This window comes from Chinchilla lanigera, unplaced genomic scaffold (genome assembly GCF_000276665.1).
Source record: "Chinchilla lanigera isolate Chin_1 unplaced genomic scaffold, ChiLan1.0 scaffold00167, whole genome shotgun sequence".
NCBI classification, from domain to species: Eukaryota; Metazoa; Chordata; class Mammalia; order Rodentia; family Chinchillidae; genus Chinchilla; species Chinchilla lanigera.
Genome location: NW_004955568.1, coordinates 1,676,039 through 1,702,638, shown reverse-complemented (window position 1 = coordinate 1,702,638; position 26,600 = coordinate 1,676,039). Strand labels below are relative to the sequence as shown.

At 37.5% G+C, this 26,600-nt stretch overlaps 1 protein-coding gene across 3 annotated transcripts in view; it reads right to left on the bottom strand.

Moving 5' to 3' along the window:
• The window catches only part of Notch2 (notch 2), a 151,929-nt gene that overhangs the window by 109,647 nt on the left and 15,682 nt on the right, over positions 1 to 26,600 (bottom strand). The window contains exons 1-2 of one of the 3 annotated variants that reach the window (XM_013509349.1): positions 11,935 to 11,977; positions 6,609 to 6,690 (exon numbers count right to left, since the gene is read on the bottom strand). The exons of 1 other annotated variant lie outside the window; for it this stretch is intronic. In XM_013509349.1, the coding sequence (XP_013364803.1) occupies positions 6,609 to 6,690; positions 11,935 to 11,962 (110 nt within the window). In that variant the 5' untranslated portion in view covers positions 11,963 to 11,977. Of the gene's footprint in view, positions 1 to 6,608; positions 6,691 to 11,934; positions 11,978 to 26,600 lie in introns of those variants that run through there. One more of the 3 variants, XM_005413481.2, reaches the window with a different exon arrangement.

Genomic DNA, 26,600 nt, shown 5'->3' with positions numbered 1-26,600 from the left:
TGGGTATTTTCCCAGAAGAATTAAAGACATCATACCACAGCGATATACGTGCACCCATGTTTACAGCAGCACAATTTGTTATAGCTAAATCTTGGAAACAACCCAGATGCCCATCCACTGAGGAAAGGATAAAAAAATTGTGGTATTTTCATACAATGGAATATTAGTCAACTATTAAAAAAGATTAACTCAAGGCTTTTGTAGGTAAATGGATGCAACTAGAGACCATACTGGTAAGTGAAATAAATCGGACCCAGATGTGTAAACATCATATTGTCTCCTTGGTGTAGGAACCTGAAAGAGTAGGTAAAACTCAAAAGGTACAATAGATGATAGGAAAGGGAAAGAAATTGCTCCAAGGAAGGAATGACTGGGATGACCAAAAGAATAAAAAAAGAAGGAAGGCAAAATATATATATGAATAGCTGTGATGACTGTATTGCTGTTGTCTGATGGTGTATTGAAATGAATATTTAATGCTCACAATGTTTTATGTTCAGATCGACTTTGCATGCTTGTGTCTGGTGGTCTGAGCAGCCGATCTGAAGGTAACAATATGCAATGGAATTACAATGGTGAACTCCTACCATCTTGTCTAGTGAAACTTTGTATTATCTTTAATATTTTATTGAAGAATTATTTTCTTATTCTCTTTAATGGTTTGAGCAATCTTTCGTTCTTACATCTGATAATCTGAGCAATGTAGTTGAGGACAACAATATGCAATGTAACAACCAGTGTTGATTTGCACTAATTTATCTTGAGGCCCTGTATCACTTTGAATGTTCTTGCTTCAATTTGTTTATGTTCGTGATACTGGTATGCTGCTACTGTTCTATTTTTTTGTTTATTTGTTTCTCATGTACTGCTCTCTTTAAAATAAAAAAAAAAACTATGCCATTAATACATAATTTGGTTCCATTTTACTGATCAGTAAACAGAATGACAGCACATTTTCTAAGAGTGTATCTCAGGTCAATAAAGAGTTATGTGGCCAGATGTGATGGCACACACCTGTAATCCCAGCACTCAGGAGGCTGAGGCAGGACCGCCTCAAGTTCAAGGCCAGCCTGAGCTACATAGTGAGTTCAGGGCCAGCCTAAACTCCACAGAGAGACCCTGCCTCAAAAGAACCCCAAAACAAACAAACAAAAAAAGTTATGTGATCTTGGGTAAATTGTTTAATCTTTATGTTTAATTGTTTAATCTCTCATACACTCACTGGTAAAACAGGGGCACTATCTTCTATAAGGACTAAAATCATGTAAAAGAGCTCAATTCAAGACAAATTTTGGCATATAATAAGTGCTCAATAAATGTTAGCTCATATTATAATCATTAATCTGCCAAAGATCTGACAACTTACAGGAGTTAGGACTCAGGCCTACATAGCATAAAAACCTGTGTCCTCTGTCCACCACCAGGCAGAACACTTCCAGGTGCTTTAATTCACTCATTAGTGCCACCCTGAACTACACTGGAGCCTGAGGCAAAAGAAAAATATCAGTAATATTGGCCTCTTAAGGTTTGATACTTTTCCCAGCATTTCTGCATTCATTTCAAGTTTTTTCTATAAAATCTGAATAGTATTGATCTTATTACTCTTTCTGGCAATCCCCTTCACCCCACTCCAGAGACAAATACCTCACTCACCTCCCCCAATGCCAGCTCTGCTATTCATTGGTGATTTCTGCACAGACCACAACACAGTCAGTTATTTCACACCAAACTTTGCAATACTCTAGTAGGACTCCCTCTGAATCTCTTTAAGAAAGAAGTCTAGGTTAATGGACCTGGGAATTAGCCTAGGACTACCAAAAAGTGTGAAGTAACACAACAACATTAATTAATTATAACTATCACCCCAGACTTGAGCTATGTTACATGTGGTATACATAAATAGAATGCAATAACTAACTCAAATTAATAACCTTTAACCACTTTTTAAAAATTACTCTACAAAGGTATTTAATAAGCCAAAAGATAGCATTCTTCATTTTATGTTAAAAATGCCCAGGCTTCTGCTAGCATTCTCCAGAAAAACTGAATATATGATGTCCTGCTAACTAGGGGACTCTTACTTGAAAGATGCAGGTTGGCAGAACCAGTTTCAACAGCAAAGAGAAGGTGGTTTAACAGTTCTATTTTCCTTGTGTATTTCTTTGATCTGACACTATGCTGCATAGCACTGAATGCACTGACACTAGGCTGATGAAAGCAGCACACTGAGCCAGCCATGACTTGCAGAAATGCCTTTGAAGGAGTACCACCACAATACAAATGTTGACGATGTATCCTCCATCACACGTTGCACCCTGAAGAAGTTCAGTGTCTCTCCTCCCTATTACTATGCCTAAATTTGTCCAGGGGACCACAATGGCACTAGCTCCACTTTTTTTAAATAGATTTAGGAGGCCTGGACCACCAAAATTACTTCCTTATACTGGCAAAGAAAGCTGTGAGCTGTTAATGTGTAATGTTTACTACAGCTGGAAGACAAGGTTTAGATAAAAAAGTGACACAAGCTTGTATTTTATAACGTTTTATATTTATAAGGACGTACTTCAAAATGTCATTTTTAGACAAAGAGCAGAGTCTCAATGGCAAGCACGCACCCACAGGAGCCTTTGTAATTCCCATGACTTTTCCATGTTGCACAAACAGTATGCTAGGTATGTACCTCTTAAGTGGAGTATACAAAATTCTTTGGTTTTTCTCCGGTACCGGGAACTGAACTCACGACCTTGCGCTTGCCAGGCAGGCGCTTTTGCTGCTGAGCTAAATCCCCAGCCCCTATACAAAATTCTTTGTAATTCTAATTCTCACCCTTAGAATTAATGGTGAAGTAACTCACATCAGACCACCCCTCTCGCTCGTAACAATTATAGACTCTGGACAAAATGTAGTATTAAAGGCATCAGAGAGTAACTAAAAGCAGATACAAACTAGATACGATGTGAGTGCTGGGGAGAAAAACGGAAGGAAATGATAGGAAATCTACATTTATACTGTTCTCCCCTAAATGTGCTCCCAGTCTGCACAGCAAAGTGGGAAGAATGTAAGCCAGCAACGGATGTCTGACTGAGTGAGGGGCCAAAGCAATGTGGAGCTGTCAAACCAGCTGGAATTTGAGGAGAAAGCCTAGAAAAGACAAGAGTCACTGAAGGAGTAGCTCTAAATACGTTCACAACTCTGTTCAAATCCTTCAGTGACTGCTGACTGTGCGGGAGCAAGATGAGATTCAGGAATCCAAGAGAAAGTGAGAATTAGAAGGCTTAAAACACTGAGCAGAAGAATTCAAGTCTTACCAAGTGAGAGGACTTTGACAAGTACCCTAGGGCTTGGTAAACTCATCATACTTTCCACTAAACCCTGTGCAAAGTCCCATCTTGGAAATAAGGGTAATGTCTGAGGGCTAAGCTTTCTATTGTTAGCCTAAGGGCAACACAAGCAGATTCCCCCTAAGAAAGCCTGAAGTCAATCCATGGGATCAAGGTGATCTGCAAAGAATGGAACTGCCTACTAGGACAAAACTCAGCATTCTTCAGTGGAAGAAAAACTTTAAAATGCATCACCCCAATATTCAGTCAATAATAAAAATGTACTATACACATGAAGTAAAGGAAAACTACCCATAATCAAGAGAAGAAAAATACCCATAGAAGATAGAAAAACACCCATAGAAAAGCTAGACGTTAAAGATTGTCAGATAAGGACTTTAAGTAACTCTGATAAATATGCCCTTAAAATATACATTTTGTAAATTATACAGTTCATAACCTTATTTACTCTTGGTATCCCAGTGACTTCAGTTGCCCATGATTTTTAATCTAAATGGGATTTGGAATGGTTTATGTTTAAAAGCCTGAAGCAAACAACTTGAAAGTGATTAATGATATCCAAACTTAATTATACTGTATATTTATAGCTCCCAGTAGGACAAAGAAGAAAATAAAAGGTCGTATTTTCCTCTCCAAAGGAGAGGGCTTTATTAAAATCTGACAGCAACTATTTGGCAGCAATAATTGAGTTTTATGCAAGATTACACAGGTTTTGTTTGTATGGCATCACCATCTGAACACACACTGACAGGGTACTTAGGCTCCTAATGGTGAGAAAAAATGGTGAGCTATGTACAAAACCAATCTTTAAAAGTACTTATCCTCATCTGTCAATGTGATCTTATCAAGGGTTTCTATAATTTATATAAACAATCATTATAGTTTAGCTGAATCAGTAGCATAATACCCTTTTAACAGGTAGTCAGATTGCTTCTACTGTAAAACATTTTCCACCAAGTCTCACCCTCCCAAAGGAATTTGGCTTCAACCTTCTTTTCTTAATCCACTAAGCAATCTCATGAATAAAAAGATAATCACATGCCCTGAATGCCTGATGTAATTTTTATAAACCTTCTAAGTGTTCTAATATGTATTTACTATTTTGTGAAAATATTTACTGAACAAGCTGGATTACCTTCTTTACTCGCCTCTCCAGGGTGGGGTCGGGGGACCAAGGTTGGTAAAAATTTACTGAGAAGAATGCCAACTACACATTATTTTGTCTTAAAATTTTGCTTAAAATTCTGTGGCGTCTGTCACAACACTGAAGAATGATTATCTCTATCTCCGGGGCAATTTCTGACTTCTTTTGACCCTGCCAGTCCTGAAGGTGCTAATATTACCTTTACTCAGGTAAACCCTCTCTTTTTACAACTTTTGTTGTTCTGGTCTTCCAAAAGCATGGCTACGCTCTTTCTCAAGGAGCGTGTTTGCCTCACAGCAGAATTAGAAGATATCTGAGGGATTCACACCTAACTATGCCCATATAGATTCCATTCTATCTACAATCAACCACACCCAGGAAGAGAATTTAGGCAGACCCATTTTCATCAGTCACGAAGTAAGTTCCTGCCTCCTAGCAGTGTTTGTTCCAAACACTCAGGGCCACCTTGCCTTCCTAACCTTGCTTAGAGAGTCTGAGACCAGGGACTCACACATCTGTTTCCTCCCAAAAGTAACCCTTAGTATATGCTGGAGGATGGGCTTTCCTAGAAACCATCTCTCCCCATGCCAGACCATAAATATATAGGCCAACAATTAGAACCAATATGAAGATTCTCCCTACACAAGCTACCAAGTTGAATTCTGTTCAAATAGCTTGCCTCTCTGTGTGGTACTATCATCCTGAATGCTCTATGAAACAAAATCTTCAAAGGAAAGAACGAGCATCTCATTATTTAAGACAAGTAGATAAGAGACACGTGAATGATTACATGTACTGAATCTTTTGGTTCAAGAAACACATTGTGAAGCAATAAATACCAAGTACTGCATGTACTAGGCATTAACTATGAAAACCTTTTATCTAATACCAGGAACTCACAACCTAATGAGAGATACAAACATATCAACAAGTGATCACAATGTAATAGGTTAACTACTATATTATTAGAGCTGAATACCAGAATAAAGCAAGTAGCTAAGGCACCAGATGCCTTAAAGAGACTGAACAAGATTCCGGTACCAGCTCGAAAGTGTTAAATTCCCTTCCTCACTTTATCCAACTGTATGTCCATTCTTAGAGAAGAATGTTGCACATGCTGTTTTTCCAGCTAGAAAAACCAACTTGAGCAGTCCATAATCTGTTACATAAAATCTTTCATTTCCAGTGTTATCTCTATTCCAATATAAACAAACTATTGTTAAGCTTTACTGTCATCACAGTTTAAAATTTTTTCACTTTGTTGAGGAAAATTGTTTCTGACTTGGAAAATAAAATTTGTGTATGATATTAACAAACTTAAATCCTGATGTCAGGATGAACTTGATGGACAAAAAATGTTATAATTAATTATATGAAGAAAAGGACGAGAAATTTCATGTTATTTTTCCAATATTTTCCCTGAAATAAATAGGTACATGTTACTATCAAAACTTTTCAACTGAAGTACACAAAGACAAAAAATGGTCTACACAAAATCTAGAGAAGCTATTTATGAAATTATCTCACAGCCTTTCCAAAACAAAAATGATAGCTAGACTAGATGGTTAGAGAAAAAGGAGAGAAATGCTCTTGAGCCAAGAACTCTTCTGTGCATGCTAGTCCTTATCTGTCCTCTTTTAACCCCATATGATCACACAAACCTACAGCCTCTACCCACAACTCCATCTTCCTCCCTCACAGTCTCAACTTGAGAACTGGATTTCTTACACTAGGAGTGCAAGTTTCATAGGATTATATTCACTTATACTGGGCAGAATTAAGGTTAGTATCTATTTGGTTTAACTTAAAAACAAGATCATAGCTACCATGTTAAGGAGAGATTCTAAGGCTATACCTTAAACTGAAAGGTGGAACAGACCCCAATATATATTAACTAGCCATTCGTTAATAAGTCTTATTCATAATGGATAAAAATGGTAAAATAGTAAGTCCTTATTAATTATTTATCTGATATCCATATCCTTCCATCCTTATCATCCACAAAAACTAATCAGAGCATTCTGAGAACCAGTAACGTTTTATAAATGTATTAAAAATAGAGGGCAACCTAATTGTGTCCAGTGCTCTGTGGAAAAAGGAAATATATGATAAGAAAAACTTACTTGCAGTATCCTGTGCCATTGTGGTAAGTAATACAAATGCCTTGATTTACACATGGCTCATAGTCATCTCGACACTGCAATGCTAAAACAGAACAAAACAAAAAGTACGTTAGACTTAAGCCACTGATCATAACCCTCAGATACCAAAAAAACTGTCATCCAAATCAACCTTCATTCCCACATCCAATCTGACTGGGTTTCCCTTTAGAGTTTTAATCACTTTTCACCTTTTGGCTTCTAGTCATAGAAGCACAAACATTCATTCCAGAACTCACCTCCCGCATTCATTACAAAAATGTACCATTTTAAGAATCAGTGAAAACTGGAAAGGCAAGACAGAAAAAAACTTAGTCTAACAATCAAAAATCACAACTGAAGTTCACCAACTCTTTCCTGAGGGTCACGAAGATGTCCCTCTTCTCAGATGGTTTGGACACAAATCCCTTAAAATCAAATTGAGAAGTCTCCACCTTCAGGTTCTCTAGCCACAACATTCTATGTTTATACTATGCAACATCAGAGGCCGTAGGCTTGCCCATCCTGAGCAGCAAAACTAGCTTCTTTTCACAGCGGGCCAGGCCAAAAGCAGCTCCTCCATCAATACACTGTATAAGGAGCTTTTGTTTTCCCAGTACTGCACCAAGTGGTGAAATCACGGAGAACATGATTACAAGAACCCCATCATCCTTTAAATAATATTGCGTTACAAATACTAATAGTAACAGCAGCTGATAAACACCATTTGCTAAATACCAAGCACAAATCACTTCACATAGATTAACCAATCCAATCTTCGCAGCCCTAAGAAGTAGTTAACTTCATTACACTAGTCCACAGATGAGGGAACAGAGAGAACGGATCTGTCTACTGTCACAGCAGTGAGTTATGATCCAGAGATGGTTCTCTTACATACACTGTTTCCCACTACCTGACACTCTCCTCCACAGGTTGGGATGTTACAGTACCCATTTACCAGAAAATGAAGCCCACAGAGGTTCAGTAGCCTCTTCACACCACTAGCTATGATAATACTGAGCCTAGGACCCAGGTCTCTAAGCTCAACCCATCTCCAGTCTCCAAGACAGCTGTTGGCATGAAATAAACAGTCTCTAGGCTGCAGGCACACAGGCAGATTCAGGAAGACAGTCATCTTCTTGTCCATATCCCACTTCCCTGTAGGGCTCAAATGCTCCCTCTTCCCACACTGATAAGCCCAATGCAATAACTATAATTAAAACAGTTAATGTCAGATTATTTCCTCCATATACAAGTTCTCAAACTGATTTTTTTATTCTCTTTAGACACTTTTATTAGTTTCAGTGAGAACTTCCTGGCTTCTATTTGTTTTTTTTCTTTAAATAAAAAGGAAAACTCAGTAGGAAAGGAATGTTCTGCAGGCATACAGCTAGCTGAAGCTCTGTCCCCCTGTGAGAATCCTGCTGCAGTGGGAGTCAGGAGGCCAGCAACCTGCCTCTGCCCCTAAGAGCCCTACCTTGCTGTACAGTTGTAAGCAAGGCTCAATCACAGGGAGCACAGTTCTCCACCTGTAACTAAGCAGGGGAGGACTAAATGGCCCAGAGGTCCACCCCCTGTGATCCCACAGTGACACCTCCCTCATCAAAAGTATACAAACAGCATGCACTATACATGCACAAAGCTATCCAGGAGGGCCTAAGGATCCAGCCACTTTGACAAGAAAGCACTGGGAGGATGGTGGGGGGTAGGGAGAGCCTATTCCTATTAAGTGCCCTGGCAAATCATTACAGTGACAGGTTCAGAGAAATACAAACAACCGTAAAATCAATATGTGACAACCTAGCAAATAACTTTACAGCCTAGCTTTAGTGAACCAATCCAAATCAGTGACCGAAAAGGAGGCAGGCTTACCAGGCTAATAATTAATGATATTTGGGTGATTTGTGGGATCATGCTACCTTGAACCTTTACCATTTAACTAAGCCATGGTTTTCAAATTTTAGTACAAATAAGAATCACCTGGAGGGCTTGTTCAAACACAAGAGTGCTGTACCCAACCCCCAGTTTCTCATTTGAGTAGTGCCACAGGGGGCCTGAGAATGTCCCTAACAAGTTCAAAGGCAATGCTGATGATACAAGTCTGAAGAACCACATTCTGAGAACAAATGCATTAAAACATGAGTGTCCATCTTAAGAAATCTCCTAAAACCATATACTCCATAGAGGTCTGGAATCATCTAGTGATAACATACAGCCTGAATAAACAAAAGAAAAAGTAAAATTTGAGACTGATAACTTTATTCCTGGACTATTTCTAAATAAATACTGTAAGTATTTGCCATACAAAGGTAAGTTAAAACTTTGATAACCCAAAATTATAAAGGTGAGACTAGGAAATATCTTTTTCAAAATCTATTTTATTCTTTCCCCCAAGTAAAACATTTAAATTTAAGAATGAAACTTTAAGGCAGCTTCACCGTGGTAGAATGAAAGTAAAATGCTAAATCAAATCATAGCCAGAGAATTGATGCTTGAACTGATGTTTTAATGGAATCCAAGAAACTAGTCACTCAGAAAGAGTGACTTTTTCCCAAAATTTTCTTAAGCCACACACAACGGGTGCTCAATAAATTAATGGCAGAGTGAAATCAATCTTACATATGTCTCTTGTACATGTTCCCCTCACATATACATCCCAGAAGTAAAACCAAAGAGAAGCACTAGTAGGTTTTCAGTCTCATCTATAATTCAGCAACCTGACACACAATCTAGAAGCTGACTTCCAATGTCCACAAATTTTCAGTGCAGTGTATTTGAGGACTAGCTGTCTAATACCAGAAACACACTCAGAGAGCACCTGCTAGTGTGTAGGCAAGGCTTGCTTGAGGTGGTAATCCCTGAGAGGAGACTGAAGTGAACAAGAGTCACAAAGATGGGAGGAAAAGCACCCTAGGTGGAGGAAACGACAAGTGTAAAGGCTTCAAGGTAAGAACAAGGTATTCTAGGCTCACAATGGTTGGAGATTATTAAGCAAATAATGGAAGACAGGACAGGGAGACAGGTAGGCATTACATCACAGAAAGTGTAGTGAGGGTCACAGCTTCCACTAAGTGGGAGAGTAAACTATCGGGTTGTGTTAAGCAAGGAAACTTAAAAGCAAAATGACACAATTTATTATAGGACATGATATATCTATAAATGGCATAAATTCTTCCCAACTGCCATCACTAGCTATCTAATAAGACATTAAATTACTATAAACAAAGCAAAATTCACTGCTGTTCTTTTAAAAAGGTATAGCACTTCATAAATAAAAAGAAGTGATGCACTAAAGGTAAACTGAACACTACGTACAACAAAAATGTCATTCACCCTTAATATAATTCTACCAATATTTGTTGATCAACTACTGTGAGGTTGGTAATGCATGGAAATTAAACCCAAAACATACAGTTCTTACAATCTCATGGAGGGAAGTTAAGGTTAAGGATAGAGAAAAATGTGGCTTATACAAATGACTCTAAGAAAATAAAAACAATATAAAAATTCCTTTTTTTAGATACTTTTAGCATACCTTCTTAAATATCAATCTCAGAACTGTTCCACAAAGAACCTCTGGGATATACAACACCAACCCATGTTTAGCACTAACTATAACTCAGTCCAGACAAGGCTGGTAGTGTTTACTCAAGTTTATCAGCCTCAACTGTACACAAACACTAAAAGCAACAAATAAGCTGCCATTGATTTTTACCAGTTCCAGTGCCTCTCAAACATCTATTTAGGGATAGGCTGAGGTATTTAAAACACGATAGGATCTTCTTTGAAACTTCATCTAGGCGCTACCTAAATTTTCCGAAGTTTTCCACTACCAAGACAGCTACATATCACTGGCTTAAAAGCCTCCTTTTGTTTTAGGGATCTCTAACATGAGTAATTAAGTCTAGTACCCAGACAGTGTAATCTGAGCAGCTTTCAATGTGTTTCACATGCTGCACTGACATGTAATCGTTTTAAATTGGCATTACTTGTTGCTTTGTAGCCTCTTCAAATAGGCTTCTGTCTGCTGTGTGTCTCACATGACTCTCTTGCCCTCTGTTTGCAGCATGTATCTACTGCTCACTCAGAAGAGGCTAGTGTTCCTAAAATAAGTGAAGAAGAGTTGTATACGGCTTTTTTCGCTCATCAGTGTTCAGGCGAATTTCAAGTAGCAGCATCTGAGAGAGATGAAGTCTGAGTTTATGCCTATGGCTTGGCTGTAGTTGGCTTCCGTTGCTTCTGGCACATGGCCTCTGGAAGGGGTGCAGTAAAATGAGCACAGCTAAGTTTTCTAAAATGACTGCTTGCATCATTACCAAAAATAGGAGAATTGAGGGCAGACAGGGAGACACCAGGGATTTGCAATAATTCTGCAGCACCCTACAATTTCAAACAACAAAGCCTTCACTGAATTTTTTATTACATTTTTTTGGGACCAAGCCACGGGAAAAAAAAAATCCAAACAAACAGAAGTGCAGAAACTTCAACTCCCAAGTGCTATATTTAAATAAAAATGAAGTGGAGAAACAGCTGTCCTCTTCCTTAGAATTAGTCCTAATTAAAAGGCAGCAAAAAAAAAAAGATACAATAAGGGAGACACCAATTTTATTTTTCAGGTAATGTGCCAAAGATTTTTATGTTCTTCACAGACACCATCTAATAGAAAATGTGTTTCCTACCTAAGAGACACTGATATGAGATTCGAGGGTAAGGCTTAGGCTATAAGGTTTAGAGTAAAAAAGTACTGCCTTCCCCAAACTGAAAAATACGCCTTGATTTAGAGGCACAGCATCAACAAAAATGGAATTTAAAAGTAAATTTTTGACATTCCTAATACAATTTTCATTTTATAAAGAAATTCATTCCAGCAAGTAAATGAATTTAGAATAATCCTTTATTTTAAAAATTCCAATTTTGTTCCACTTTATATTGGATTTATTGCAAAAACAAAACTCATTAATTTGCTGTGCCACATTGAAATTTAATATCCATTGTATTTTTTTATTCTTCTGACTTTGTAAAGATACAGAAAAAAATGTAATTTTATGAGTTAAATTTCAATCCTTGAGTTTTAGAGAGGAAACTAATGTATTTGGAAATGAAACTCTTCCATATGAAATGCAAGGTTTGAAAAGATCCACACGTATTTCTGAATCAGGATGTGGCCAGTGTATTAATGACCACTTCTGCACACATTCTTCCATTATTATCTTAAGTTCCTACTACATTTTGAATCATAGACACAGAATAACCGTCCTTAAGGTCCCGGGAAACTTCTGGTCTGATTTACATGTTCTTCCTTTGTACTAACCTGCAACAGAGAAGATGTATTCACTCATTTATCTCTCTTCTCTCACTCTACACAAATTCTTTCATGGCAATGACCATGGCAGGCCATCACGGTATCCCTGGGACCTAACACAGTGCCTGAACCACAGCAGGTACCAATACTCTTGTAAGGTACTCAACAAGCTAAATACCTGTAGCAAAGACAAAATGTATTAACAAACTCATCAGTTTATGTCTTTAAAATGTTCTAAGCTTCCAATTTTATTAAGCACAAAAATATTCAAATATTCCCATTCTGTGAATCTCAAACCAACAATATTATGGTGAAAACGGAAATGGTTTAAACAAAAAAACAAAATAATTTATATCTAAATGGCAAATGCTGAAAACAAAAATTTCAAGTGAATGATAAAATAGACTGTTTTTATTGTACAGTACCATTTTTTCTTGTTTTTTTTGTTTTGTTTTGTTTTGTTTTTGTTTTTTTCCAGTACCAGGGATCGAACTCACGACCTTGCGCTTGCCGGGCAGGTGCTGTGCCACTGAGCTAAATCCCCAGCCTCCCATTTTTTCAATGACTAGTTTCACTGATACACATCCATAAAACAATAAGACCAACAGGACCCAAAGAACCTCCAATGTGTACCTCAACATAAGAATCCAACCCTTTGTAAAACAATGCAGAGCAAAATGCAGAGCATTTACATGTCCAAAACATTCAGAATCTCAGCATAATTAAACCCCACAGAGAGAAAGAAGCTATATCATATCCAGAAGTTAATTATTCTCTGCAGACAGGACTATATAGTTGTGTGCTGCTTAGTGCTCAGAACAGGTCAATCCAAGACTAACATTATTCCACTGCCTTAACTTCTATCTTTTGCCTGTTCTGTTATCGCTATCTGTTCTCTTATCTAGACAAATTTTGCCTGTTACCAATTTCCTGTGCTTTCAGTAAATCCGCCTTTTTCAAAACTTTCTAAAGACCATTTCGTTAAGTACAACTTAGTACCTTTAAAAGCCCTTCATTTTAACTAGATTCTTTTAAGTATGCTGGCTGGGGGGCGGGGGGATAATATATACAATATATGATACAATATGTACATATAATATATACTCTATATATTTTTTCTTACTACTCACCCAAAAGAAAAATAGTGTTCTTCTAGTTTAAATTGTTCAGAACACTTTGCAAGTGGACAGGATAATTTCTAGTATTTTGTTAATTTATAGGTAGACTTCTAAAAAGAATAAGGGATAAAGCTATGTCAAGGTGCAAATGAAAACCTACGGTTGTTACATGTGAAATCATGGAGGCTTCCCCAAGCTAAAGAGAGAGGATCCTGAACACAGTCTCAGATTTACCCCATGAGCATCCTTCCCCCACAGTCTTTTAAAAATAACTCTTAGGTGGTGGTGATGAAGGCTACTCACAAGAGCAGAGACTGAGGAGGGGATTCACCAGAATGCCAGGATTGATGTGCTATGCAAAGGGTAGATATGAGATCAGGCAGTCCTATAAAAACGACAACTACATGTGCAGCTGACTGTTCAAAAGTCAGGTGTGCAGAAATTAAAATCCTAACCTTTGGGTTGTTTCTGTATAATCTGGGTCACAGAGGCTCCATACCTACACCCCAAAACACAACTGTCCACCTATGTATTCAACCTAACATTCCTGCATATGTCACTGAGAACTGACTAAAGCCAAGAGCCTCAAAAGTTCCTAAACCCTTGGCTCATACTCAGGACACTTTAAATCAGCATAGAAACTAGCACTGTGAAGAAAGTATTTAAATGCAGAGATAGTAAATGCGTATCATTCTCATTTCCAGAGAACATGACTAAGGCCAAACATCTTGGAACAGAAGAAGGCAGGCAGCAGGAAAATATTAAATTTATTAAATACTAAGGAGAGAGGAATACATGAAACATAGCCCAGCCCCAAGCTTAAATTTTTAGTTTTGTTTTGCCATTTTTTTCTCAATATTTTTCTTCCAACACCTATCTATGTCAATCCATACCAATATATCTTGGTCAACTGAAAAAAAAAAATACCTAAAAATCTGACAAACAGCTGATCATTTCCTCGTTTAATATACTCTTATTAAAAATCCAGTCCTCCAACTCATATTTGATGACTCATATTTCTTTCTTTATTGCAAGTGAAAGTAAAAAATTATCAACAGGACTACTCAGATACCTATGGAGTCCCAACAGTCATTCTAACAGTGTTGCATCAGGTTGGGCTGCACACACCGCTCCTCGTCTGGAACATACCACTCGTTTGGAACGTCTTATTGCTGGAAATGTAACTCTTAGCTTCGGTAAATTCATTAAAGAAGGTAGAAATAAGATAAAGAAGAAGGTTTGTTTGGAGGAAAAGATAGAAAAGAAAGCAGCATGGCAAGTTGTCCAACCCTGGACATAAGAAAACAGTCACATTCTAGTTTGCAAATGCTCAGGTCCATTCTCTTTATCTAATTATTGATGGATACACAAAACTTAAGAGAAAAAATTTTGTATACACCTAATAAACAACTATATGGGAACTTAACCATCCCATGCATGTGTCTTCAAACAGAAGGAGTATTGGATATCTCCATTTGTAGCAACACTTCATTTGGAAATAACAGTCACAAAGCCTTTGTTGAAGATTTGTTTAGTTCTAGAGAGGCCAAACTACACGACCTGTTCAGCTGCATTCCAGAGTTCTCAGAAAGGGGAAAAAAAGTAACATAAACTCTAATATATTAAATTAAAAATTTTAGAGGGTAAAGGTAAGAGAGTATAATGAGGGGGAAAGGTACAACAAAAGTATGCTAGATGCATGTATGAAATTGTCATAGTGAAACCCACTATCCTGTAAAAATTAGAATGTGCTAATTAAAAATTAAATTAAAAAAGAATCACAGAATCCAGAAATAATTAAAATCTTTTCATTTAAATGGCTTTTTTTTACTTCTACCTGACTTAGGGCTTATTTTCAATTCTTCTTCACAATGAAAGCAATTTCTTTAAAAATAAATCAGAAATTATTTTTATTCTTCAATAAAAACAGTAAATTGTTGGTCACTTGATAAAGAATGAATAGAGGGTAACTCTTGTAGGAGATGTTGAGGTTTTTTTTCTTTTTCTTTGGACATGATCTCCACCAGCCTTGACCTCACTATGTAGCCTAGGCTGGGGCCTCAAACACAAGGTGGTCATCCTGCCTTAGCCACTTGAGTACTGGGAATTCAGGCATGCACAGTACACCCAGCTGGAGATGTTGACTTTCTTGACCGCAGTGCTTCCCTCTGCCCTCTCATGAATGAGTCATAAATCTCTTGAAGGATTTAAAAAAAAAAAAAATCATAGCTATCCTGCCTACCCTCATTTCATCTGTTTTGCTGCTACTCCTCTTAGAGCCTGAGAGAGCTCCTGAAGAATACAGATTCTGGAATTGGGCAACACAAGCCATGTCTGCTTCCGCTGGCGTCAACCCAGACATGAGGCCAGGCACATGGTCAAGTGCTTGGAAAATGTCTGCCAAGATGAACTGTTGAAGCAACAGACAAGAGAATGATAAAAAGTGCTTAATTTCTCACACGACAAAAAGAAAACTTGCAAAATGAGTTTATTCTAGCTTTTTAAGGTAACAATGGCCTAGTAGAGGAGATATTTTAATCTCCTTTGTTTATCACTCTTAAAATTATCTCCTCAGTAAAAATTCACTCCACTTTGCAGACATGGGTGTGACATTCATTCTGAACAAGAGATTTACAAGGGGAATTTTACCAGTTACACCACTCCAGCGCCAGTGGGAATGTCCTTCCCACGATCACCTCATTACATTACCAGGATTAAGTCCTTTGGAAAACCAGTATTAACGCAAGTAACCTCAGTTCAAGCAAAGGGACAAAAGATTCAGTGAATGTGGTTATTAGTGTAATGCTGGTGATTAAATAACATTTCTCCTCCTCCCCACTAAAGCACACATTACCTCACTGAAAATATTAAAACCAAGGCATTGTAATCATTTTGGCTATGAGCCAGAATGTATGTTACCACAGCAAGTCTAAATTCTGTAAGTTTTACATTAAAAAAAAAAAGTGAGTCAAGTATCTGTATCCCCTCTCACAACCCCACCAAATGCAATCTGGTTTTAGAACTGTTACATAAAACAAGTTTATATATTTGAACACAGTGAGTTTCTGTAGTGCCCACTCACCTGCACAGAAATACAGTAACCTAAAATCAGTAACCTTCAGAAGACACAATCCTTTCAAAGAGTAACTCAAAGAGTGAATTTCAGAAATGGACAACCGTATCCTAAGTCATGCGGTTGGTAAAATGAGAGTAGGAAGCACCCACTCTACCCAAAGATGGAGCTGGTGTTGACCAGGCACTGTGAAGAAAAGCAAGGCCACAGACAGTACTCCCTACAGTATACTTGAGACCTGCCTCCCTGCTTCTAATGATCTCATGTGATCCCCACAACCCTATGAGGCATGCAAATTGGTGTTAGCACCATTTTACATAAGATGAAACTGTAACACAAAGAAATAACGGACTTGCCCAAAGTCATATAAATCAAGGTGTTGAACCCAGGATTAGAATACAGTTTTTTATCTACCGGCCTGTATTTCTTTTACTCACTACATCTATATTGATAGAGACAGAAAAATCTGCTATACTATAAACTACAAACTTCCATAATACACATTTATAACTGTAACAGTCTCAAATATATAACCACCAGCCTATCAGCCATGCATATAAAAAAATTTTGCCAGGGGCTGGGGATTTAGCTCAGCGGCAAAGCACCTGCCTGGCAAGCGCAAGGTCGTGAGTTCGGTTCCCGGTACCGGAGAAAAACAAAAACAAAAAAAAAAATTTTGCCAAATATCAGCTAATTATCACATGCTTGTCAAAATAAAACCAGGACTGAGTTCTCAGGACAAGAGGGGCACCAGTGTTGCCCTTTGTTGGGAACTGCCTTTGACACATGTGCCCTACTCACTGACACCCAAAAGCCCTCTTTTGAAAACATGACAACTCCAGGATTGGACACATTACTATGGATTTCAGGAAAATACAATAAAACCAACTATCCTAGGAGGTAAAAGAAAGGCTACAACTGTATAGAGTTGTTTGTTTGCTTGCTTGTTCATTTGCCAAAACTGTAACCCGACACCATTTATTCTCAATAATAGAGTAGCATTTGAGAAGGCAGAGGAAATGATGGAGTTGGGGATGCGGTCAAGTCATAACAATGATCATACTTTACTCTGACAAAATTTTACTCTTAAAAATCGTGACTCTATTAAAAGTAGGCAGTCCATCATCATTTAATCAAAGCATCTACAATTCAATTGATTGGAAATAAAGCCCTCTGAAGAATACATCTGCAGTTCAATTAAAAACTGAGCCACTACACAGGAAAAGCATGGCCTACTACTCATAGAAGGTGGGTAATGGCTAATATGATAAACCAAAAATGCCATAAGAGATGAAATATTTTCTTCATTTGGTCTGCTTTCTCTAATTAAAAGAATCAAGTGAGACAGTAAAAAGCCAAAACCCACCTTCCCAAACCAAAAAATAAGCTGTCCTGACACACACCCTTCATGATGGTGGAATCCAAAAAAGAAAACTTAGGACAGCTCTCAACACTCTTCCCACAGCATCTAGAACACACTCCTGACTTCCAAGGTCAAAGGGTAAATTTTATCACGACAGTCTGGTATTGTCCCATAACCCAATACCTTACTTCATGTCCACACCACTAAAGAACTGTAGAAAATAATGTTAAGTAGATCACTTTTCTGTTTTCCTTATAACATTTTCTAAAGGATATCTGACACCATTGTCCCAACCATGGACCTTAAATTGGTAGATGAATTAAAATTAGGTTTTAAATTGTAATACACCTAGAATACATAAGACTTTAAAAATAAAAAATCTGTAAAAATTCAAAATATCTAAAAACAAAAATTTAAGGAGAAAACAGATGTTGGAAAAGCCTCAAGCCAAAAAAGGCTACCATCAAAACAGAAAGGAAATGGGCAACTTCTTTTTGTGCATCTAAGCCTCACTTCTGAAGCAACAGCTGTCTTTGCTCAGCTGTAGGAAAACCACAGGACTTATAATAACTCTTAATGCACTGTCCTTTACATTAACATGACACTGTTGACTCACCCTCAGTAGGACACACACTTGGTTTAACTTGTTTTTCCAGTAACAGTAATAAGTTGTGCTGCTTTAATATTGAATGATTTGCATTTTCATGACTGAAAAAATATTTGGAAATACCTACAAATATAGTATATAGAGTATATGTGCCCTGGAGTTTGTCTGGTTCTACTTGTAGCCAAAGAAAGTTTTATTCCTCTTCCTAATTTGCTCTGCAGAGTCTCACCACAAAAGATGGACAATGTCATCCCTTTCTACTTCATTATGAAAATGGAAATTCTTTTAATATTCAAAGTAATCTTTCACTGTATTTGCTCAGTACACCTGTGTCTTAGCTAATCTCCATATTTCTGGGCTTCTAAACTCTGAAGGAAATAAACTGTCAAATTAATTTTCATTATTTTGAGGTACACAGTCCTGCTCAACTTGGGAGAATTCTGCAGAAAGCACAAAACAAATCCACAGTCCTTGCATGCTGCCAGTATCATTCTACAGGGTCCTACTCTGTTCTTTCTAGCTTGATCTCTAGTTAAGGTTGAAAGACTTTTTAAAAAATCAGTAAACATTTACCAAGTCCTAGCTCTGGATTATGACCTAGGCTAGTTCACTGTAATGGTGGGAAGGGAAGGCTTAATGACATCACACCAAGGGTTTTACTTACACCGACCTAGACATGAAACAGAAGATTGTTAAGTCTCCTAATTGAAAATTAAAAACAGTATTCTTTCTCAAAAAGAGTCAACCTAATTCACACATACCTTCTATCCTTATCTTTTCCACCTAAGAAAATGTTTTTTTATGCAAAGCATTACCTCAAAAACTATTTTACAAAAGGACATTAGAAACACTGCAAACACAAGATAATCTATTTAATGAAAGAACCAATGACATTGGCATTAAACTGTTCAATTCACCTTCTGGATCAGTGGTCTGCAAAATGAAGTGTGTGTATACCCCAGAGGTGGAGGAGGTACAAGATCATCCACTGGAATGTCAGCAGAAATGTTCAAACATCTACATATTTCTAGTCTAAAAAACACACAATTAAGGTTTACTAAGACTATATATACATATATTTTATTGGCTGCACAAGATATGTTTAGTTATTTACAAATATTTATTTACCTACTTGAAGAGAGCCCCTGCTCAAGAAGAATGTTTTTCCTGGGTTATATTTTTATTTTAAGTTTGGAGGTCCTTGCTTTACCCCCAACAATTCACAAACTAGGATATATATATAGCTATATATATCTATATCTATATATATCCTTGAGAGTATACAGTATACCAGGAAAATGCAAAGAAACTGAATAAACCTAATCTATCTCCCTGGTCCTCTATTTTACTCATTGATATCAGGTGCTCTATACAACAACTGGGGAGAACATGGCTTGAGATGAAAGAGGCTACAAAATGATGACGGAGATTCTATGACTAGTTCTCTATCACAAAACCATCTGACGAAGGGCCATTCACTTCATTCTTTCTGGCTTCTTAGGCTGCTTTTCACTGCAATTTTATGATTCACTAGTTTAGTGTTTCTTCCCATCCTTACTGGCTTCACGACCCATAACATGCCATTCTTCTAATGAGATTATAGATTAGTCCTCCCCACCAATCTCAGTCCCCTGTCTCCCTCCCCCATGAGGCCTTGACTTTTCAATTCCTCAGCTTCCATGGACTATTTATGTGCTACTAGAGGGTACTTACTGAAAGGTTTATAAGTATTCTCAAGTTACTTCCAATGTCTTCCTTATTGCTAGATAGACTGTAAGCTCCTTTGTAAACAGTGCATGGAAAACCAACATATAACAGCACCTGATCCAGCCAACACCCCACAGCCCCGCCCCAATTCAAATCAGCAATGTACTAATTTAAATGGAAAAGTAACAGAAACCAAAATTACCGACTCAATGAAGATATATGATATACCAAAGAAAAATGAAGCTGAGACCATCCCTAGGTAAGCCATACTGTAATAAAAATAGCTCTGAACTCAGCAGGAACAAAATGAGGAACTGCAGATGGCACAGAGAAGTGGTAACTCACTGGTGGGATGCCCCTACTCACTCAAAACAGCTAAGTTCATGTTCCAGCCACAGCTACTCTACTAAAATAATTACTAATTACAGGAGTTTATATACAAAATACACATACACCCTGCACTTAATTAATATTACCATGTATATTCCATCAAGTACACTAGAACTCCCATGAAAAACTTTGTATCTTTACCTGCAGATTTTAAGGACTCTAGTACAGAATTTTCAACTACCCCAAGCAGTTTCAACTACCCCTTTTCAAGTTTTGTCAACACCCTTGAAGGTTCCTTACTTATTTCCTACCATGTGAAAGATTACAGTGTACTTTTAAAGAAGCAGCGTGTTGTGAGGAATAAAGCACTGGACCAGGGATAACAAGGCAGATAGATACCTTGTCTTTATGTAGCCAGTGACTACTTTCACGTTCTTAAACACTTACTTATTTTTCTTAGGCCTGACTTTTCTGATCTGTTAAAAAATGTGAGATGGTCTATGGTCCTACAGCCAACAGAGCAGTAGCTTAAACATTTTTCTGGTCACTTACAGTAAGAAACATACTTTACATCAGAACTCATGATTCACATGTGAAGCTGGGTGTAATGGGGCATGCCTGTAGTACCAGCACTTGGAAGGCTCAGGCAGGAGGATCACTGTATGTTCGAAGCCAGCTTGGGCTACAAAGTATGTTCAGTGTCAGCCTGAATTACATAGCGAGACCCTGTCTCAAAAAATAGACAAACAAACAAACAAAACTAAAACTAAAACAAACAAAAAGATTCACATGTATGTGTACATACCAAAAATAAAAGTGTCAAGATACAAAGCTTATGCTTACCACATGGTATTCTCTATTCTGCTCCATTTTTGTCCCAAAGTGTTATTTGAGATCTACCAAATGTGTTTCTTAACCCATAACAATGAATGGACAATTACAGTTTAGAAACAGTGGACTGGAACCTGGTAGCAAACAGTGTGGCACAACAGCCAAATAGACTAACACGACTACTAACAACAAACTCAGATAAATTACCGACCTTTTCAAAGTTCATCATCTTTAAAACTAAGATTAAAACACTATGATTTTTCTAAGGATTAAATGAGATACTGAATGCAAAAGCATTAGCCTTAGTTTCTCGCACAGAATACACATTCAATAAAAAGTGACTGTAATGACAAACATCAGGTTAATTGGCCTAGCCTCACTGAAATCTCCTCACACAAAAAGGAGAGTTTTGAAGGCCTTCTTCACAATATCCCCTCAACATTAACACAGTGCCTAGCAGCTGATGATAGGCATTCAAGCAACTGTTCAGTGCATGAATAAATACATCTGAAAGTACACCTCTATTCAGTGGAAGAGCTGTTTAGGTATACCAGCAGCTACTCTAACATTCAGCACAGAGATTGATCCTTGGAAGAAATGCAAAACCTATTTGTTAAACAATTTTTTAAATCTAAGCATGTTTCCTGAGCTCACACTGTCCCGTACCAGGACTAATAGAATGCAGACTCAGGATGCTTCCACAAACTCTGACCAGAACACTTCTCAAAAAATAAACAAGGTCCCACAGCCAATCAGCACACAGCACTCAACACCAACATTATAACAACACTGCTCTACCAATACTCACCTTGTGTTTGACCATTTGCCAAAACAATAAGACCTTATTAAGCGTCTATTTTGTGCAGATATATACTTCAGAAAGCAGGAAACCAAATATTGAAACTCCAAAGTTCAGGTTGGTCTGATAAATCAAAGAACACATCTGTATCCCTACATTGAGCCCATTCCTGTAGAAAGCCATGGAAAAAGCTCAATAATTTCTATGAAGCTCTAATTTCCTAAAAGATACATTAATTAAAAGTCCTGCAGTGCCATCAGACTCATATCAGAGGCAACAAGATTTAGGAAAAACAATGGTTTTTATCAAGAAGCCGGAAAAATACATCTTTTTTCCACTGTGGAAAGAAATTCTAACATATTTTCCAAGGACAAAGGGTACCTTTTAAAAACAAGATCCCCTACTTCTGCCAATAAAATAATGATCCAATTATGCACAGAGGAATAGGCAGAAGACCTGGCCTTGCTTCTCTGAACTTGCTCTGATACCAGCAGAGCAACTCTGCATGAGGTTTCAGAGTCGACACTGATGCACATGTAAATGATTTGCAAAGTGTTACATAGAATCTTCTCAACATGCAAATTCATTCCTGTGAACTGATTCCTTCCCTCTCACAGAGTCTCAAATTACTTATATTAGAAAGTATGCATCGGTGATTTAATAGTAACTGTGACAAAAGTGTAAACTAGAAAAGAGACTGAATATTTTCATACATATAAAGCAGCATGATTCCATAAAACTGGAGACTCCCAAATGATAAAGAAATGAGTCATTGAAACAACCCACAGTAAACTGGCTTTCCTGGTTTTGGCAAAATTTTAAGCTGGAAATGAATGATATTTGAGACAAATGAATGATATTTGAGACAAAAATTAATGAAAAACAAGTAAACTAAAGTCTTTCAAAACCATACAAAAGGATATGCTTGAAGTCTGGCAACAAGGGGAGGGAGAAGGGCTATGTTTTTGTCAGGTCTGACTTATCTTTGATATGGGCACTCTGCCTTTTCATGTGGCCCCCCAAAATAGTTGAGGCATTACTGCTGTTGATAATGACAAGCAGATGCTGATAGAATGAATGTACATCAACAGTTCTCAGACTTGAGTCTTGTGTAATTGGGTGTGTCAATCTATGTCACTCCACAGATGGTTATTAAACTAGTTACAACTTCCCTAAATCTTTTCACTAGACCTGAGCAGCATTCTAGTTAGCTATGCTCTGCCAATTGAGAATAGGCACTATAATTATAAAAAAAAAAAATTTTTAGAAAAACAGATACAAGGTCTATTCCTCCTACACACACACACACACACACACACACACACACTCTCTCTCTCTCTCTCTCTCTCTCTCTCTCTCACTCAAATCAATGATCTTTTGTTTTTAACTCCAATATCCAAATTTTAAAATTTTAAATGTAAAACTTTACCCAAACCATAAGTATTCCTTTATGGCAAGGAATGTAACAAGGCTGCTCACTTCAACCTGCCTTGAATAAAAAAAAAAAATCTACTCTAAATTTTCTATGAGAAAAAGTATATGCATTTAGATAACTTATGTCCCTAAGGAGCTGCCCTGCTATCAAAATTCTTGGAATGATGGAAAATGGGAAATTTCCCCTCTCACACAATACACCACTACCAAATTCTTCCACATGAGAGGTGCACAGTCCTGATGAGACTAGATGACAAGTGGCCTCCTCGAGGAGCTCTCTGCTGACCACAAAGCAAAGCGAAATGTCCAGCTAAACTGCCATAGGAGTCAAAAAGGTCCACTTGGCACTGATATTTAGATGTCAAACCTTCAACTAGTTCCCCCATGAGCAACTTGCATACAGCGAAAACCTGGAAAAGCATGTATTGCTATGACAGCTCCTTGAGCTGGACTGGGGCTGTAGCTCAGCAGTAAAGGATTGAGAGTAAGCGAGGCCTGGGCTCCATCCTCAGCACCCCAAAACGAACAAAGAAGGCTCCTCTGAACCAAAGGCATAACCTGAGAAATGTTCTACAAAAAGGCAGACACAGTTCCATCTGCTACTGGACATAAACAAGGCAGGAGCTCTTAGATAAGTCATTAGCCTTAGAATTAAGGCTGAAATGCACTATGCAAGGGTTGCTAGTTTTTCCTCTTTCCCCATGAACATTTGACAGAGTTAAAATTTTAGTCTTTATCCATTTTTCTTCCCTGTAATGTATCAGTTACTATTCCCACACAGCCTAGACGCATATTTCCTTGTGGGTGTATGTGTAAAACTACCGTAACAAAACATATTCTGTTTCCTCATTTTGATTAAAAGAAGAAACACTCAAATGCACTTACATAAGAGACAGTGCAATACTGACACACCCATCTGCATACACCATGTGTATCCTGTTTAAAGTTATAATAATAAGGAGAGGAATACCAAGAGCTATGACAAAAAATCTCATTAAGAAGTGGCCCCTGCTGTACATTCTTAAGAAACACTGGAAACTTTAAGGAACAGCACCACATAGGAACAGCCACACAGGAAAAACCAATGCTTGAGACATTTTAAAAATGGTTGCAGAACAATACTAAGCAACAGACATCAAAGACTACAAACTCTCTTAAGTGAACATGACATTATAGATCCACAGGCAGGACATATGGAAAATGTGATGAGTTAAGCTGAGTCAGCCACATTCTCCTGTCTGTTTCACTTTGGGTCAACATTCTGATTCTGATGAGGTAAAAGCAAGAAGCGGTTCACAATTCCGGTACAGAATAACTTTAAGAAAAGCTAACTGACCCATCAGGGAAAGAATTCTCAAATTCTATTTCATTGCTGTCATGATAGAACTGACACAACTAAGAGAAAGAAAGAAAGAAAGAGAGAGAGAGAGAGAGAGAGAGAGAGAGAGAGAGAAAGAGAGAAGGAGAAAGAGAAAGAGAAAGAAAGGCAGGCAGAGGGAGGAAAGAAAGAAAAAGGAAAGGGAAAGAAAAAAGAGGGAAAGAAAGGGAACCTTTCCATACGATGGGGAACAGAGCAGACTTGGGGCATTATGGAGGAAGCCACTCATAAAATGAATCAAGAACTACCCTCCATATCAGAACCTGGGTTCTAGCCCTAGCTTTGTCAGATACTAACCATATGAATGATCTAGAAGAATTTAAGTTACGTGCAACTTACTATTCTCATCTATAAAACTAAAATAATATAACTAGCCTTTTGTCATATGCAGCGTGTATTTGGGGCTCACATAAGATTATGTCTATAAAGGTGATTATAAATTGAAAAACACTAATATAAAATACTGTTTCATAAAAGTAAAGCCCTCAGTCCCAAATTCTGAAAAACAGAAAATCCTCACCACTATCTAGCCTAGAAATGATAAACAATTACAAGATACAAATTAGGTCACATACACCTCTATTATAAGACCCATTCCTTGAGCTCTTATGAGGTATAAAGTGTTTGTATGACAGGTTAGTGTAAATAACTTCAATGACTATTTACAAACAATTTCCCCACTGTTCTCTGAGTGTCTTGACCATGCTCAGGAATTACAAGCAACAGCAATAATCTCCTCACTCTCCCCTAGCCTTCTCTGGCACAAAAATCCGACATAGGCCACTTCACATGCCTGATTAGATAAGCTTTCCTTATGCTGAAACCAACTGCTCCTAACATTTCAAACCTGACTTCAATGAAGACTCTGGGTAAAACACAGAAACAAATAGGTTTCTCCTTATTAAAAGAATTCTTCAGCCTTGATTTAAAGTCCTAAATCATGTTTTTTGTTAAATCAATTGCCTCTGAGGTGAGAGGTACAAGCAGCTGCAACTATGAACGACGTTAAAAAAGTGTTTAATTTACACCGAGTTAACCTACAAACTTGAAATTATTAGAAAATAATGCTTTTAGTCTATCCTTTAGGTAATCCATAATCTTCCCTTAGCAGTAATGCAGAGCTTAAACAAGTCATTTTTTTTAAATTAAGACAAAGAGGTCCAGGGACAAATATTCCCACATTATTTCTTCCAAAGGTGGAATTACCATGAGACTAATGAAGTTTAAAGCTTGAGGTCCCCATACTTAGGTGCCTATTTTGTGTCCAGAACCATACACACACAATTCAACATGCTGTTTCCAATTTACAAACACTCCGGCAAGTTAGATCTTATTATTACCGCAATTATGTAAGTGAGGAAACTGAGCCTTACAGAAGTTTAGTGGTTTGAACAATATTTTCAGCTAGTAAGAATCAGAGTCAAGTATATCTGCTTCCAAAACTCATCAACTACACTAAAGTAAAAGCCAAAATATACTAGGGAAGGGTATCTAAAAGTCATTCTGAAAGATACTTTTTAAAAAAATCAGTACTTCCTGTCACTTATTTTTTATTATCCTTACATTGTTGGGTATTCTCTCTTGTACCATTCAACCAGTGGTAAACACAACCAAAACCTAAGGAGAAAGTCAGATATGTCTGAAAGGATCCACATGCCTTAGCATTTAGAAAAAGATTGCATTTCAAAATAGAACGGTTAATCAGAGATTGTCTAGGATGTCTGACATGAAAATTACTTCTCTTACATATTAGCACAGATGACCACCAGTTTTCAGCTATAAAAGAGAATAATCAGGATAAAGTTGAAAGCAAGCAAGAAAAAACAAAGTTGTCCACATTCTTTTTCTGTAATGATATGTGCATTCTCGTTCTGTGACACTGCACACAGTAAATTCCCAAGTTCCTGGCCAGGGTAGGTTAGTACTGGGTAGTTTTAGTGACTGGCTATGTCCATTGTTCAGATGCTGAGGCATTCCAATCATTTTACATGGTCTCTCACAGCCCTTTCAGAATGGTACAATAAGAACACAACTG